Source organism: Rhinatrema bivittatum, chromosome 14, assembly GCF_901001135.1.
Source record: "Rhinatrema bivittatum chromosome 14, aRhiBiv1.1, whole genome shotgun sequence".
Lineage (NCBI taxonomy): Eukaryota > Metazoa > Chordata > Amphibia > Gymnophiona > Rhinatrematidae > Rhinatrema > Rhinatrema bivittatum.
In genome coordinates, this window is record NC_042628.1 from 29152935 (window position 1) to 29170300 (window position 17366).

General features: G+C 41.3%; 1 protein-coding gene across 13 annotated transcripts in view; it reads right to left on the bottom strand.

The window, feature by feature from the left end:
- The window catches only part of RBFOX1 (RNA binding fox-1 homolog 1), a 499409-nt gene that overhangs the window by 413225 nt on the left and 68818 nt on the right, over positions 1-17366 (bottom strand). For all 13 annotated transcript variants that reach the window (XM_029577019.1, XM_029577016.1, XM_029577009.1 and 10 more), the window contains exon 2: positions 13521-13763. In XM_029577019.1, coding sequence (XP_029432879.1) covers positions 13521-13763 — 243 coding nt within the window. The remainder of the gene's footprint in view (positions 1-13520; positions 13764-17366) is intronic.

Below are 17366 nucleotides of genomic sequence, written 5' to 3' on the forward strand. Positions count from 1 at the left end.
CAGGCTTTTTGTCAAAGGGCACTTTGAAGCCAGATGATTTAATTATATACCAGCAACAAAGATAAACATAACACATTTTTATTTAATGGGAATTAAGTTTAGGAAGAATTGCAATTTTAGTGCAATTAAAAAATACACAAATGTCTTGGGGTCAAAGAAATCCATTTGGTATAAAGACCTACGATTATTTATGAGGCAGGCAGACAAAGAAAGGCATGTGAATGTGAACATCTGATGATGCCTGTTATGATGGACTTTCATTAATATTTTTCATTGGTTAATTGTAAACAGTATTTGGGAGTATTTGTGGATATATGCAAGAGCATCCTTTCACTGTAAGTGAACAGTTAAACACTGGAAAATGCCATCAAGTTCAAAGCTGGCTAAAAAGTATCCAGTTTGACCTTGAAATAGTCACACAATTTGCAATGTAAACATTTCATTTACCTTAAAATTCCTACAACGTATAGATAATCAAACCTTTTTTGTATATATTTTAAAAAAATGTTTCCTTATAAAATTATATCAAATATTGTCATAAATCCTGGAATCTTTGCATTGGCTTTTGTTTTCTAAATATGTTACCTGGTCATATCTAACTATAGATTAAATTAGTAGCTGGATATAAGAAGGGGTTATTAGACTTTTGTTGAATCCTACATAATGAGGACATATATCTACAGATTAGGCACATACTAGCAAGTGGACTTTCAAACTGTGATTTCATATTGCAGTCATAAATCCTGCCTATTATCCAGGTATTACTGGCAGTGTGTCACTGACTGTGATCTGAAATAACAAAAATAAGATCTGGGAAAACTATGGAATTTTGCAGTTCGGAAAAGGATTCATGACTTCATAAAATTTGTAGGAATGTACATATAAAAAAAATTGCTTTTTTTCCATTTAATGGTGGGGAAGAGTTTAGAGGTTGATATTCAAAGGAATTTACCTGGATAACATTTGAGTTATCCAGATGAATGCTAAGTTTTGAATATCTTCACCACTTATCCAGCTAAAATTATTAAGTTAAGAAAGAGTAATTTAGGGGGGATTCAAGGTAGAGTTGAGTTAGCTGAAAAGCTTATCCAGCTAAGTCTTATATTCAGAGTTAGATAAATACATTATTTGGCTAACTCTAGATATGGCCAAGAGCAGGATTAAAGTTAAATTGTAACCATCTATAAAAAATGAAAAGGTAGCTGAGCGGGCCTAATGGCCCTACCCTCCTCACCTGACCTCAGTGAGAGAAATGTGGGGCCTGTTGCCTGATTCCCTCCACTCTTCCAGCCAAGCCTCCCCAAAGATTTAGCAATGGAGTCAATCACTAATCTTCCTCCTACCCTGTGGTTTCACCAAAAAAAATCATACCTCCAACCCCCTCCACTTCTCCATCTCCTCTTTCTTACCGCTACTCTAATGCTAACCCTCCTGGCCCACCCAAAACCCTCAGTACCATCCTGTTTGTGGTATACTAATCCCATAATACCCCACCTTCTTGACTAGGTGCCCCGCCTAGCTTAAACGTTATATTTATGCCTTTGTTTAATTTATTCAGATATACTGTCCTTAACCTCTGGCTACCTTAGCCACACCAAGTTCTACCTCCTTGTTTTATGTAACTTTCGCTTCTTGTTAAATGGTTGATCAATGTTATCCCCCGTGTTATATGTAAACCGATTTGATGTGAATTTTTCATGAAGGTCGGTATAGAAAAGTGTTAAATAAATAAATAAATAAATAAATAAATAAATAAATAAACTCAGCAACTTCCAGATGCGCTTTGACAGCAACTCTAGAAGTGTAAATCAATGGAAAAAAAAAGAAACCAATACAAAATTCCCCTCCCATTCCCTTTTCCCTAAATCTCATTTGGCTGGCTCACTGTTTTAAAATGGGGTCAGACAGTTGGAATGTGCAGTCGATTAAAAACATATGTTAAAAAACCACAATGAATGAGGCCATTTTTGGTTCATTCCAAATGGAACAAACCAAAAAAACCCTCTGACCACAGCACTCAAAATTTTGGGGGTATTTTCATATTTGTTAAAAAAAATCTCCATGGCCCTCTCACTCATAAAGAAGCAAACTGGGGCCAACACAGCCCTCTCCAACACCCTCATGCCCCCCCAAAAAGCAAACTGTAACCTTTATGACCCTCTCTGTGCCCTTCCTTCCTTCTACAAAAAAATAAAATAGATGAGGGGCCCGGGCCTACCCAGTCAAATATGATGGCCACAGAGGAACCACCTCCCACTCATCCCATCATGGGAGCTTCCGGTAGACTAAAGGAAAGGAACAAACCCCACTTGTTCCTGCCCTGGCTGTTGGTAGCTTGAAAAATTGTGCCAGCCGCATGAAGGCCAATGCTGAAGTGATGCCAGTGTGGCCAGAGCCATTTTTAAAGCTACCACCAGCCATGGCAGGAGTAGTTGGGATTATTTCTGCCCTTTAGACCACCAGGAGTCAAACAATGGGTTAAATAGGGAGCAGGCGATCTTCCTGGCCCTGGCATCTGATCCACAGGTGGATGAGGGGCGAAAGGAGCTGTGGAGAGGCTTTAGAGAGAGTCGCAGAGGCCCCAGTTTGCTTTCTACAGGATGGTTGGGAGTTGGAGAGAGCATGAAGGCCCATTTTAGTTCCTTTCTATGTTTTAGAGTATTTTGGGCAGGGTTAATATATTTATAGGTTCTGTAAATGAACCAAACTGAAAACAAAAAAATTAAACTAACAAAGAAAAAAGAAAGAAGAAAGAAATGATGCAAAATGAAAATTTTGGCCCTGTGCATTCCTACCAGCCAACCCTGAGGCTGGCGCCATTTTGTTTTACAGCTCTACAGTATATGGCAATAAAACAAAATGGGGTTGGCCTCAAAGCTAGTCAGTATCATTTTTGGACCAAGAACTGGTGGAGCAGGAGCAACTGGAGACCGTGTCTGTCCCATTCTATATAAGAGACTCCTGCAGAAGGGGTAATGGTCAGAGGAATGGAGGGGTCTATTACTTTTTGGTTTTTTTTCTTTATGTCCAACAACTCTGTGAGTTCTTGGCAGCACAGAGAGTTATAAAGAGTGCTGGTTGGGGTGGGACAGTTGGGATTGGGGTGGTGGGGAGGAGGAAAGGACCAGAGGTCTTTTTTTTTTACCAGACCCAGAGGGGTGCAGAGGGAGAGGCAGCACTTGCATTTAGCATTGACTTTACCTAAATCTTTGAATGAGCTTCGGGGGGGAGGAGGTGGGGGGGAATCATTCTACCTAGCCATTCATTTCTCTCATTGGGATGAGGATTGGGGGAGGGCATGCAGGCCCTTTGCTGCTTTTGTTTTTTTAGATGGTCATTCCCTAACTGGCAATATTCTTTGAATATAGCCAGTTAAGATAAAGTTATCTCCTTTCTCTACCTGCTAACTTTAGCCAGAAAAATGATCCATTTTCCGGGTCATTAAATAGTGACATCTTACTGTTTATTTCAATTTGTCTTCTTTGCTGAACCAATGTAAAAAGAAAATGTCCCCTCCATTCCCTGTGACCATTACTCTTTCTGTGGGAGTTTCCTACGTAGGATGGAGCAGATGCAGGAGTAGGAGCGATCCCAGTTGCTTCTGCCCCACAAGCTCCTGTTCCAGCCCTGCTGAGGCCGGCACCATTTTGTTTTACAGCCTCAAAGGCAGCTGATGATATTTTCAAACAGGGAGCTGGTAGGGCAGGAAAGACTGAGGAGGGAGGAGGAATAGGGAAAGAGTCATTTCTGCAGATTTTATACTTCTTTTCATTGACCTTTTTCAAGGTCAGTAGAAAAGAAACTAATTTTGAAGGTAGGGGGTCATTTTCTTTTTTTTTCTTAAATGAAAAGAAGTGTAAGAATTCCATCATGTTGTTCATTTACTTTATAAATGAATGGGCATCCCTAAAACTTTGTAGTAACTTGCCATCATTCCTGAATTCCATAACTGTAGTCATTTCCCATACTTGCTGTGATTCTGCACCTCTGAGAACTTTGGGGCTCTGCTCATCCTGAGGTCCGAGGAGAGGGGACACCAACTCAAGCTTTCTCTGCTTCTCTTTCTCCCCCAAATCCCTCCCTCCTCATGGAACTTCTTTCTTCTTGATATTTCCTATCCCTCAATAACATAGTTTCTAAATCTTTGGACTGTGAATATGTAATATAAAAATGATTTTAAAGAAATACATAAGCAATCCTTTGTGTTTCTGGCTTGAATTTCTGGATCAGTGTCTCTCTTTTTTTTCCCCAATGTTCTGCTCTTCTCTCTTTGTTTTCTCTCTCTCTGTTGACTTCTTTCTTTCTTTTTTTTTCTGCTTTATGTATGTAGGTGAGCCCCCTGATTGTGTCTCATTCTCATTTAGTAGCAAAAGATATTTTAGGTGGGGGAGACCCAGGGGTTTGTGATTGAAATGTTAAGAAAAATGTTTGAATGTCCTCTAGATAGCATTTTGTGTGACATAGGATGTGGTTTCCTGAATATTTTATGGCAACGTAGGTTAAGGGGTTTTGCTGAGCTTGCCCCTTTAAGGATACTGAGAGAGTATGATTGATGGGGAAGTGGCCAGGGAAGGTATAAATACTGTGCCAAATTGGCAGGAGTTGCCCTTTCTAGAACGGAGCTACAGAAAAGAGGGACCTCCAGGATGTAGAATCCTGTAGTAGCTAGCCCATGGACTGGTGGAGCCTGGGGACCCCTCCATTATGGAGTGGGTCTGCAGGGGCTCTTCCTCCCATAGGATAAGAACTGAGGTCGAGGAGAGGACAACAGTCAATTCCTTCCCCTGAGCAAAAAAAGCCTGGAGAAGGAGGTGAAGGGTTACCCACAAGGAGCACCATAGTGTGGAGGAAACCAGGAAAGCCTGCACATTGCCAAAGGGAAAAAAAAACCCTCCCAGAATGGTGAGAGAGAGGTGCCTGAGGTAAGTAGGGTTGGGTGTTGGGTGTGAGTGGCTTCCGGATATAATTGTGGATTTGAGCTCCATGTTCCCTACAGAAAGATGGATGATGAATGGAGGGGATCCATGACTGATGGATTAAAATTCTGTGCAAATGTGGGCTGGGAGTACAGTAATCCAAACCTTGGGGGTACAAGAAAGTTTTAATATGGAGTGTAATTTATTCTGACTGAGAATTCAGTATAGACTATTTACCCTCTTCTAAAATATACATAGTTGCTGGCTGGAAAATCCAGAAAAATAAAGTTAGGATTTTGGTTACATTTGTGAGTGGTTTGATTTTTGCTTGTGAAACTTTATGTACTGTATGTCAACACTAATCGAGAATTGGGGTAGAAGAAGTGGACCAGGTTCATGGAAGGGAGGATAAGCAATGCTCTCCATGTACCAGCCAGAAAAAGGAATTTTGCCCCATTGAATCTAATGGGTTCCATTTCACCATCTGCATAGCCCTCATAGTTGAATCCTCAAAATGCATTAGAGCACCTGACCCTCACCATATGGAGACAAATCCTCTAGTTATTTACATGTCGGTTTTTTCCTTCTTTGACTTTCCTTCAGTGGTGGAAATGATAATTATTTGAATATGGTGGAGGTAAGTTTAACTGTCCAGGTTGCTTAGTATCTAAGTCATGTTGTATCTGGATTGTTTTTATTATTATTTTAGATTTTACATGTAATCTGCTTTGAACTGGCATTGGTCGGAAAAAAAAAGGAGGTATATATATTTTAAATTAGATTTAAATAGATTTAATCCTTCCCTCTTTTTATCCCCTTCTCATTCTTCTTCCCCTATTCCTCTTCCTTCTCTATTATCTCCCTGGATTTCTTCTCTCTCCACCCCTAGTTCAGGATTCTCTATCTCTTTCTCTCTCTCTATCCCCTGATATTCCCTCCCCTTCTTGGATCCCTGCTCCCTTTCTATCATCTTCTCCTATCCTGGGTTCTCTCTTTTTTAACCTCCTCTATATCCCCAATTATCTTCCCTATTCATGTTCCTCTCTCTCTCCTTCAAGGTAGTTCATTAGGGATGTGAATCGTGTCCTCGATCGTCTTAACGATCGATTTCGGCTGGGAGGGGGAGGGAATCGTATTGTTGCCGTTGGGGGGGTAAAATATCGTGAAAAATCGTGAAAAATCTAAAAATCTAAAATCGCAAAACCGGCACATTAAAACCCACCCCCGACCCTTTAAATTAAATCCCCCACCCTCCCGAACCCCCCCCCCAAATGACTTAAATAACCTGCGGGTCCAGCGGCGGTCCGGAACGGCAGCGGTCCGGAACGGGCTCCTGCCTCTTGTTGTCTTCAGCCGGCGCCATTTTCCAAAATGGCGCCGAAAAATGGCGGCGGCCATAGACGAACACGATTGGATGGCAGGAGGTCCTTCCGGACCCCCGCTGGACTTTTGGCAAGTCTCGTGGGGGTCAGGAGGCCCCCCACAAGCTGGCCAAAAGTTCCTGGAGGTCCAGCGGGGGTCAGGGAGCGATTTCCCGCCGCGAATCGTTTTCGTACGGAAAATGGCGCCGGCAGGAGATCGACTGCAGGAGGTCGTTCAGCGAGGGTTCCGGCGCCTCGCTGAACAACCTCCTGCAGTCGATCTCCTGCTGGCGCCATTTTCCGTACGAAAACGATTCGCGGCGGGAAATCACTCCCTGACCCCCGCTGGACCTCCAGGAACTTTTGGCCAGCTTGTGGGGGGCCTCCTGACCCCCACGAGACTTGCCAAAAGTCCAGCGGGGGTCCGGAAGGACCTCCTGCCGTCCAATCGTGTTCGTCTATGGCCGCCGCCATTTTTCGGCGCCATTTTGGAAAATGGCGCCGGCTGAAGACAACAAGATTCAGGAGCAGGAGCCCGTTCCAGACCGCTGCCGTTCCGGACCGCCGCTGGACCCGCAGGTTATTTAAGTCATTTGGGGGGGGTTCGGGAGGGTGGGGGATTTAATTTAAAGGGTCGGGGGTGGGTTTTAGGGGGTTTTAGTGTGCCAGCTCACGATTCTAACGATTTATAACGATAAATCGTTAGAATCTCTATTGTATTGTGTTCCATAACGGTTTAAGACGATATTAAAATTATCGGACGATAATTTTAATCGTCCTAAAACGATTCACATCCCTATAGTTCATTTCTCCCTCTTTCCCCCTTACTAGCCTCTTTCAATCCCTCCTCTCCACTTTGCTCTCTCTCCCAATTCTTGCTCTCTATACCCTTGCTCACCCCTCTGCCCTTCCACACCCCTTTCTCTGCCTCCTCTCCCACCCCCTCTTCTCCACATTTGCTGTCTTCTGCCCCTTGTTGTCATCCTTTGCTATCTGCTCCCCTTATTCATCCCTTTATTTCTCTCCCTTGCTGCTCTCTTCTCCCATTTTTTCTTCTCTCCCCCTCACTTTTGCTGTCTCCCCTTTCTTCCCATGCTTGTGTCCTCAATTTCTTCTCTCTCTCCCATTCTTACCTACTGCTCTCTCTCTCTCTCCATTATTTTTCCTCCACAATTTTGCTCCATCCCTATCTCTCCCAACTTCTGCTCTGTCCGCTTTCTCTCCCCTCTCTTGTTGCACAGTTCCTTCCTCCCACCCATCTCTCTCCTTTTTTACTCTTGATTTTTCTTCTATCTCCTTCCAAGCAACAGTGGGAAGTTAGGAAACCTACAGCAGCAGCAGCAGCAGCAATGGGAGGTTATGAGAAGCTTTCTCCCAGCTCCTGGCCTGCAGGGATATCCTAGCCCCGACCCTATACCAGAAGAAGGAGAAGCAGCCACAAGGCCCAGAGGTCCCTGAGAGAGAACCTAGGACCTCCCCAGAGACTCCAGGTTAAAACCAGAAAGTTCCCAGGTATGCTTATCTGGAAAAAAAAACAAACCCAGAAAATCAGTGGAATTCACCATTGAGATCAGAAATGTAAGAATTTTCAGCTCATCTCTAGTAAATACATTATTATGCATACTTTGACTTTGGTGCATTATACATGAAGCAATAAGATTTGAATTGCTAATTGCATGAGCTTGTATAAAATATAGCCAGGGAAGAGACTGCAAACATTTCTTTTCCTTATAGCTATTTTATAATGGCAAAAATGGATGCTACATTAGGTGGTTCGGTTCTGAGAAGAAAACTCTATTTGCAAATCTCTAATTGTGGCCCATTAAGATTGAAATACTACACTACACAAATAATAGCATTTAATGCATTCATTAGTTTTGCTGGCAAACTAGCGGCTCCTATGGTTTTCTAATTCTCCAAATTGAAACTGAATTCATCAACTCTTGAGCACAGTAGGCCTAGGCACATTTATCCAACAGTAGTTAGGGATATTCCATCACTTATAAGAAGTGCTATGGTATTAAAATAGGATCATCAACAACTGAGTATAGTATGTTGAACAGTAATTGCCGCTTGAAAATTAGATTGTTCTGAGACAACTGTGTTTTCTGGTTGTGTTGTACCTTGCTATGGAATTCAACACACCAAGCATACAGAAATTCTTGTGTACCTCATGTATGTAGAAAGCATACGGTAAGCTTTAAAAGCATGTTACCCAGTCATTTAAATAAAAAAATGTCAAAAATAATCATGACAAACCCTGCAATTATTTATTTATTTGATTTTCTATACCGATGCTCATCGGACATATCACACCAGTTTACAGAGCACCCAAGGAATCTGTTGGTGTAGACTTCTTGTTTTACATAAGTACATTTTGACATTTAGGATTGGACTTCAACATATTTTACATTGAACTTTGTAACATTTTGCATTGAATATTGTAACATATTGCATTGATCGTGTTCATGTAACATTTTGCATTGTACATTCATTAATCTGTATCAGCACTGTATATTCAGAACAATTTATACTATATAGGTAGCTTGCTAATTTCTGAACTCTGGACACAGTAAGGATATGTGACTGATGTGATATTGCTGTTACTACTAAATTGGCAAAAGCATCATGATGGATTGCTTAGCTATATGTCAATGGAATTGCGTTACCGGTATATCACACTGGTGTATTTGCCATGTGTGTGCCTTTAGTGCAAATGATGTAAGCAGGCATGGTAGTCTGCAGTTTCAATCACTATTGATCAGCAGTGTTCTAGAAGATCTGGGCAATCATGTCCAGCTTCAGAACAATTTGCTGTCTAAATATTGTCTAGCAGGGCTTGAAAGTGCCTAAATTTTGCTGTCTGCCCTCAAACAGAGTAACCAAAGTCAGGGAGGGGAGAGGCAGCAACAGTTCTGGATGGAAAGAACAGAAACAACTGGGTTAGGGAGGAGTGTTGTGGCCTATGGCTGGAAAGAGCAGTAATGGATCATGACCCAAATCTGGTAGGAAGGGCTGAGGCAGGAAAAAGCCGTGGATGCAGTATATGGAGGAGTGGCAATGACCCAGTGCTGGAAAGAGCAGTGATGGCTTGAGGCAAGAGCTGGGAGATACAGTAGTGGCCTGTTGACAGTAGGGAGTAGCAGGGCAGTAGAAAAAGAGAGAAAGGCTGGAGGAGAGGAGAAATAGGATGGTGAGAGTGAAAAGTGTCAATAGAAAAATAAGGAAAAAAAAAAAAGGAAAAAACTATAATGAATTTGTCTTCCTGGCTCTTAAAAATGTTGGCTAGATTCTAATTTTTCTAACAAGTTTTCTACCTCTGCTAGGCAAATTCTATCCATTGATAATACTGTTACATTTTTTGTGTAGGAAAATTTCCTGGAAGCAAACAATTAACAGTTACTCAAAAACATATTATAATAATTACATTGTATGCAACTCACTAAATATACCAAATATAAATACACAGGAAGAACAAGATCTAGGGGTAATAGTATCTGAGGATCTTAAGGTGGCCAAACAGGTGGATAAAGTGTCAGCAAACTCAGAAAAATGCTTGGCTGCATAGGGAGAGGAATGGTCAGCAGAACAAAGGAGGAGATATTGTCCCTGTATAGGTCCTTGGTGAGACCTCATTTGGAGTTATTTGTACAATTCTGGAGACCGCATCTTCAAAAGAATATAAACACAATGGAGTTGGTCCAGAGGGTGGCTACTAAAATGGTCAGTGGTCTTCGTTCTAAAGCATATGGGGATAGACTTAAAGATCTAAACATGCATATCCTAGAGGATAGGTAAGATAAGGGAGATATGATAGAGACATTAAAATATCTGAAAGGTTTCCATGCATAGGAGATAAGCCCTTTTCAATGAAAAGAAGGTTCTAGAATGAGGGGTCATGAGATGAGGGTGAAAGGGGGTAAATTCTGGAATAATCTTAGGAAATATTTCTTTACAGAGAGGGTGGTGGATATGTGGAACAGCCTCTTAGTGGAAGTGGTGGAGCCTCTTGAATCTGAATTTAAGAACGCATGGGATAAATACTGGGGAACTCTAAGGAAGCGTTGAGAATTATAATGCTAAATTAATTGGATAGATGGGCCATATGGTCTTTTTCTGCCATCGTGTTTCTATTAGGGATGTGCAATCGTTTTTCCAAAATTAGGCAATGTAAACGAAATTGCCTAATTCGGAATGGTTCGGGAAAACCAAAAAATAATTGAATTTTTTCCGAAATTTTGTAAAAAATGTATTTTTTAGTTAGTGTGCGCTAACGGGAGTTATCGTACTCTAACTCCCAATAGTGCACACTATTTCTGCCTGGTTAGTGTGCACTAACCTGAAAATCAGGGCCCCGAAAAAAAACCCCGCACCACAGGAAAAAAAAAATTCCCACGGGGGGGCCCTGAAACGAAATCCGACACAAACTTTTTACCTGAAGCACATCTCTAGTTTCTGCGCAAATCTGTTAACAACACCTTTACAAATAGATTCAGCTGGGGCAACAAAGAAATCACAATGCTGTTCATTAATATTGTAGCATATAAAACACAAAGGGATAGATGGGAAGGAGAAATGGAAAAGAACATGGTCTTGGTTACAGTTGGATAGATGCATCTTTGTGAAAATCAATAGAAATTACTCTACCAGGGAGCTTAGAGTCACCATTTTAGAACCTCTCTGATAAATTAAGGGTTATCTCACATTCGGGCCGATACAGTACAGTGCGCTCTGTTAGCCCAGGTTTGGACGCGCGTTTTCGACATGATAGCTTTACCCCTTATACAGTAAGGGGTAATAGCACGTCGAAAACGCGCGTCCAACCTCCCCGAAACTAATAGCACCCGCAACATGCAAATGCATGTTGATGGCCCAATTAGTTATTCCCGTGCGATACAGAAAGTAAAATGTGCAGCCAAGCCGCACATTTTACTTTCAGAAATTAATGCCTGCCAAAGGCTGGCGTTAATTTCTGCCGGCACCGGGAAATTGCGCGCGCCGGGAGACTTTTACTGAATCGGCCCGAATGAGAGAAAAAGTTCCTGCATTCCTTGCGCAAACTAAATTGTAATAGATAGCCACTAAAAAATCCCAACAGATGTTATTCAAAGGATAGTGATGTGTATATCTGGTTTTATGACTTTTAATTGGGGCCAAATTTTAAGCTTTTATTTTCATATACACTACTGCATACGAAAAATGCCTCAGTGAATCAGGCCCTCAGTTATAATTATGCATTACCTAATAATAAGTACTTGTTGGTCGACTTGGATGAATCTCTCCATTTGTCATGGTGGTGCCTTGTGAAGATCCTCCACCACAACCTGGAACATGTTTCTGTTTCTATTATATCTCACCTAGGTGAGTTTATAAGAAAGAAAGAACATCTTTTCTTGAGATTGCTGTTTTCAGGGTTACAGAATTTGAATAGGGCACCATTCAGATGACATTCTTGCTGAATAGAGAAAATAGTGAAAAATGCCTGAATAGTGAAAAATGCCTGACAGAATCAGTATGGCATCTTGGTCTGTGCTACATCAAAATCAGTCGGAAAAATGAACAGTATTTGATAGCAGCCTCAGTAGAATTTAACAGCTGTCTTTGGCAAAGCAGAATTAAGTGAAATGGAACTCATTACAAATGTTTGGTTTTTTTTGTGGCCAACATATGACTGTACATATAAAATGTATTCACTGGAATAAAAGCTAGATTGGTCAAATGGACTTTCTTTTGCAGTCTTTCTAGTGAATAAAGGCAAAATGTAAAACTGTACATCAGCCACACAAATTGAGTAAGCCTGAATACAGTACAATCTCTTGATGCCTGCAGCTCTGCAGCAAATGAAGTGAAAAATTAAACCTGAGCTTAAAAGCACTGAAAAACAAAAACATAAAGGCATGAAGAGATGCCATGTTGTATTCTACTGGTTGAAGTCACCTAGCATGAGCTCACTGATCGTATGAGGTAACAAAATGAATAGATTTTCTTTTTTTATATACACAATGCATTCCACTGACCATGGGCTGATTAACAGAGGGCAAAACTAGAATTTATCAATCCAAAGCATATTAAATCTCATACTTTTCTCTCTAAATGTAACAATCTTTTGCAAAATGTTATGATGAACGTTTTTACTTTCTTTTAAATAAAGATAAAGGATGGGGCAAGAATTGTAGATGGCAGAAAGAACTGGTAAGTACTGAAGTGTAATGGCCAAACTACAGACATTTTGTTTTATTGTTCAGGCAACATGTTCCATCGGATTTGAAAAAAAAAAAATTAATAGAAAAAACTGACTTGTCATTCACAGCATAGAGCATATATCTGCTTCACCTTAAGCCTCCACTAACATGCAAACACACTTAAAATTAAAATACTGACAGACATAAACTCGCCAATTTAGCGCAATATGTCACAGCATGTTTCATAGCATGTTAAACTGCATTGACTGCAGGTCATTATTCCCATAAAGGCACATTTTAATAAATATGGACGCAGCTATTTTTACAGCACGTGTGCATCAGCGTGTGCATGCTATAAAATACCGGTCCCGCGCACACGCGTGTGCCGGATTTTCATGTCTGTGCACACATGTACGGGCGGGTGGCCTGCTCCACAGGCAGGGGGGTGGGAATTTTAGAAAAATACGCACAGCGACGCAATCGGGCCATCCCTAGTTCCACCCCCCCCCCCCCCCAGTCCATTCCAATTAAGCAGCAGACTGGGAGGGAACTTCCCTATCCCTAACCCTACCTTTCCTACCGCTTTTCCTCTCCTGCTTCTATGACCTGTAGTAAGTTCCGCGCACTGGCTGGCTGCCAGCGTGCGCTTCCCTGGGACAGTGGCTAATGGCGCTGTCCCAGCCCGCCCTGTTCAGGCCACGCCCCCAAGCCCGCCCCTTTTGCAGGGCCCGGCACTCCTGCGCGTAACGGAGTTTACCGTGTGGCTGGGCTTGTTCTACAATGCGCGCAGCGTGCACTAGGCCCAGCCACACACGTAATCCCCCCATTTTTACGCCGCGGCCCTTTTAAAATCGGGCCGATACTGAACAATGGTTTCTGGTCACAAGAACTCATGTTAAAAGCTCTACCAGCCACACACTACTGTGATATTTCAAACTACAAATGTCACAACTCTAACGGATAAGTTCTACCACCTCATGATACACAAAACTCATAGATGTATGAGTTTGAAAAGTCTTGCATTAAACAGGTAATGGGATTTAATCTTAGCCTTGACTTACTGTGGCTGTGCCGGAGACAGTTTGTGCATTTGTGTCGGTGGCTGTCTGTTCAGAGTGCGCCTGAGCAGGAGGATACATGTTTAACGTGTGCTCTGGGACTGTGGTCTGTCCTGTGTAGTCTGGAGCTGGATGAGGGTGTGGAGTTGTGTATTCTGCCGGGATACCATTCTGAGGAGGGGCAAACTGGGCTGAGGCATAAGGTTGTGCCATTGTGTCAGGAGGTGCTGTAGCTTCCTGATTACCCTGGAAGACAAGAAAAACAGTAAATGAATGTTATTTTTGTATTACTAAGAGAGAAATCAAAAGAGTATCAAAGATCAGTTTGCATTTAAGATTTTTACAGGTTGGAACCATGTGGATCATTCAGTTATTTTGTTCTTTCAGGTAAGAGACAGTTATATTGTGGTAGTTACAGTCAAGAACTATGAATAGTGGGGCGAACATATAGCTCTAATTTATTTCAGGATTTAAGCCCGTTGTATACATAAACTTGCAATTCTGCTTTTTCTTTAATCCATGCATGCAATAGAATGGAGCCAGGACTGGATGACCTGTCTTGAAAATATGGAGCCAGTTGTCACCCTAGTGAACAGAGAAATCCTAACTCAGTTCCCTTATCCACCACATACTATGTGGCTTTAAGCAAGTCACTTAAACTCCCAGCAATTAAACTTGCAGTATAAGGTGGTAGAAATGCACCAGGTTTCTTGATATTTCAAAATGTCACTCCAACTCTTTCTATAAAAGATAATGGCACACATAACACTGCCATTGCAATGTCTTGTTACTGCTACTTCAGACACTCTCATTCTGGTTTAGAATTTATTTGTTTATGATTGACATCCCACATTTCAGAATGTGCCATCGTGTAAAAAAGTAAAACTTCAGGGCCAGACCAATAGCTCAGTGGCAGTGTGGAGTCAGAACTCGTAGCATGGGGAGCCCTAGTCATCACGCAACAGCGAAAACTAGTAGCTGTAATTACGGCCCTTGATTGCAGGGTTTACAGAATAAGCTCTGGTGCATGACCCCTTGTTGAGGGCTGTTGCTGCAATGATTGGACTAAAATAAGTTGAAAGGGGATATAAGATAGGGTTAAAAAAATATATACAGATAGTTTCTTTATTATTTATTTATGTTCTCACATTTAAGAACAGAAGAAGTGCCATACTGGGACAGATCAAAGGTCCATCAAGCCCAGTATCCCTCATGCAACTATGGCCAAGCCAGGTTACAATTACCAAGTAGGATTCCAAATACTAGCTCAACCCTTCCTGCACATAACTAGGGATAAGAAGTGGCTTTCCCAAATCTCTATGGCTAACAATGGTTTATGGACATTTCCTCCAGTGGCTTGTCTAAATACTTTTTAAACCCAGTTATGCTGTTTTTACCACATGATCTGGCAACTATTTCCATAGTTTACTTGTGCACTGAATGAAAAACACTTTCGCTGACTTGTTTTAAGTGTGCTACCTATTAGCTTCATGCAGTGTCCCCAGTCCTATTAATAAGGACAATGTTAAATAACCGTTACCTGTTTACCCGTCCCACCCCGCTCACATTTTTAATAGACCTCTCAGCTATCTCTTTATCAGGCTAAAGAGCCCTAATCTGTTCGGCCTTTTCTCTGTACTTTGTCTAGTTCTGCTATTTCTTGTTTGGGATGGGGCATCCCATCTTTTCATTCTGAGAACCTCAAGGCCAGTTACAGACAAAATAAATGAATACAACAATTTAATTAATCAATCAGTCTTGCCCATATAACAAAACAAATTGTGAATAAAGCTTATGGCTCCAGAACCCAGCCCTGGTTTCAGCTATGCTGGAAGTCCAAAAGAGCAAGAGGAAATTGCTGGATCCAAAAAAAATGTCATTTCAAAAACAATGCATTTTTCTTTTTTTTTTCTTTATTTATTATTTAGGTGTATGCATGTGTTTGTGGGTGGGTTATTGTATTTTGTTTAGCTTCTATTTATTCACAAGTTCTTATTCTCTTATAGTGGTCAAGAGCAATATCTCCCAGGAACCATCATGTTTATGATAGCGTGGGAATGTTGATGCAATATTTGCATAGGTTACATTTCACTCTCCTGGGGGTAATTATCTCTAAGGCTGCCATCAATAAAAGCCACGGTGATTCTCGAGCTGCCTGCGTGTGGGTGTTTTAAGACTGTCAAGCAATACCTACTTATGTTACTATTTTTTTAAATCATTTTTTCTAAACATTCAGTTACTGAACAATAGCAATTGATTAGGAGGCACATACAGCGGTCCGTTCATGAATGGATGACCTGGTGAGACAATGCTCATTTCACTGTCTGCTGACATCGGTTCTACATAAAATGGCAGTGACTTTTATCACAGGACAGCCTCATTAAATTTCATAAAATAAATGTCTTGCAAGAGCCCATAAACTACATTATAAACCCAAAGGGAAGGGGGAAGGAAGGGCATGCTGGTATTTTGAATGCCAGGATGGAAACCACCTTCAAGTACTGAGCATTAACCATCAGTATATGCCAGAGGCTGCTGTCAACAAATAAGTCACCATGACAAAGTTTTACAAGCTACAAACAGTAAAAAAAAATGTTTGCATTCTTTTTCTTAGTATACTACACATGACCTTAGGGTTTGTCTCTTCTTGCTCACAGGATATCCTGGTGACTTTATGGGCTACGACTCCTGCATCAGTGCATTAACTGCCAGGAACTGCCTCTCTATTGGTCCTTACTGCTCATGTACATTGTGTTAAGATTGTCGCATTGCTGAACAGAAAATATATTTGCAGAATAGAGTGTGAGAAGGTATAGCACAATGAAACATAGAATTGCATCAGCTTTCAGATATGTTGTTAAAAAAGATTCTATGGAAACAGCTATTACTTGTTTAGCTATATTTTTTTTAAATTGCCTCATTTTAATGAATTTGAATTGATGTACTTCATTTTGGAATTAATGTATTCTTGTGGATTTTACTGTGCTGTTTTATTACCTTTGCTGAATTTGCCTTCACCTGTTCTGAGCTCCTATTATTTCCCAGAGTAAAACTTCAAGAGGGATTATCCACATGTCTATCAATCAATCTATTTTTAGAAGCAAAAGATCCTTGTTTAATAGATGCAAACTCAAGAGCGCAGCCTGGACTCTTCGAAAAAGAAGCACCTTCTTTGCAGGTTCTGATACCTTTTATTGGATCAACCTAAGGCAGTGGTTCTCAACCCTGTCCTGGGGACCCTCCCAGCCAGTCAGGTTTTCATGATATCCACAATGAATATGCAAGAGAGAAAATTTGCATGTTATGGAGGCAATGTATGCAAATTTTCTCTCATGCATATTCATTGTGGATATCATGAAAATCCGACTGGCTGGGGGGGTCCCCAGGACAGGGTTGAGAACCACTGACCTAAGGAGTGCCCAAGCATGCTTCTTCACATTCTTTATGAACTTACAATACCAATGATATTACTGAAAAGAGAGCGTATGCAAATCACAGCGGTGCACACTTAACTGCGTCCATATACACACTTATCTTCTGCTAAATGTGCAGTTTTGTTACTGTCTGTCGGGAAAAGAAATCAGAGCATCTCATGCAGGTAAATTCATATTTACCCATGTAAAACTGGGTTGTTATTACTGTCTACTCCCCCCCATCCCCCTTTGCGCAGGAAAAAATAATCCCGCTGTGAACAAAAAAAAATAGGTGGAGACAGGTCAAGGGAGGCAAAGTACATGTGGAGATTGCATTATTGTCCTCCCAGTCTCCTTGAGTTTCTCAAAAAATGACAAACACAAGTATTTGACATACGCGAGCCCCTGGGCCATTTATAGTTGTTTTGCTCAATTT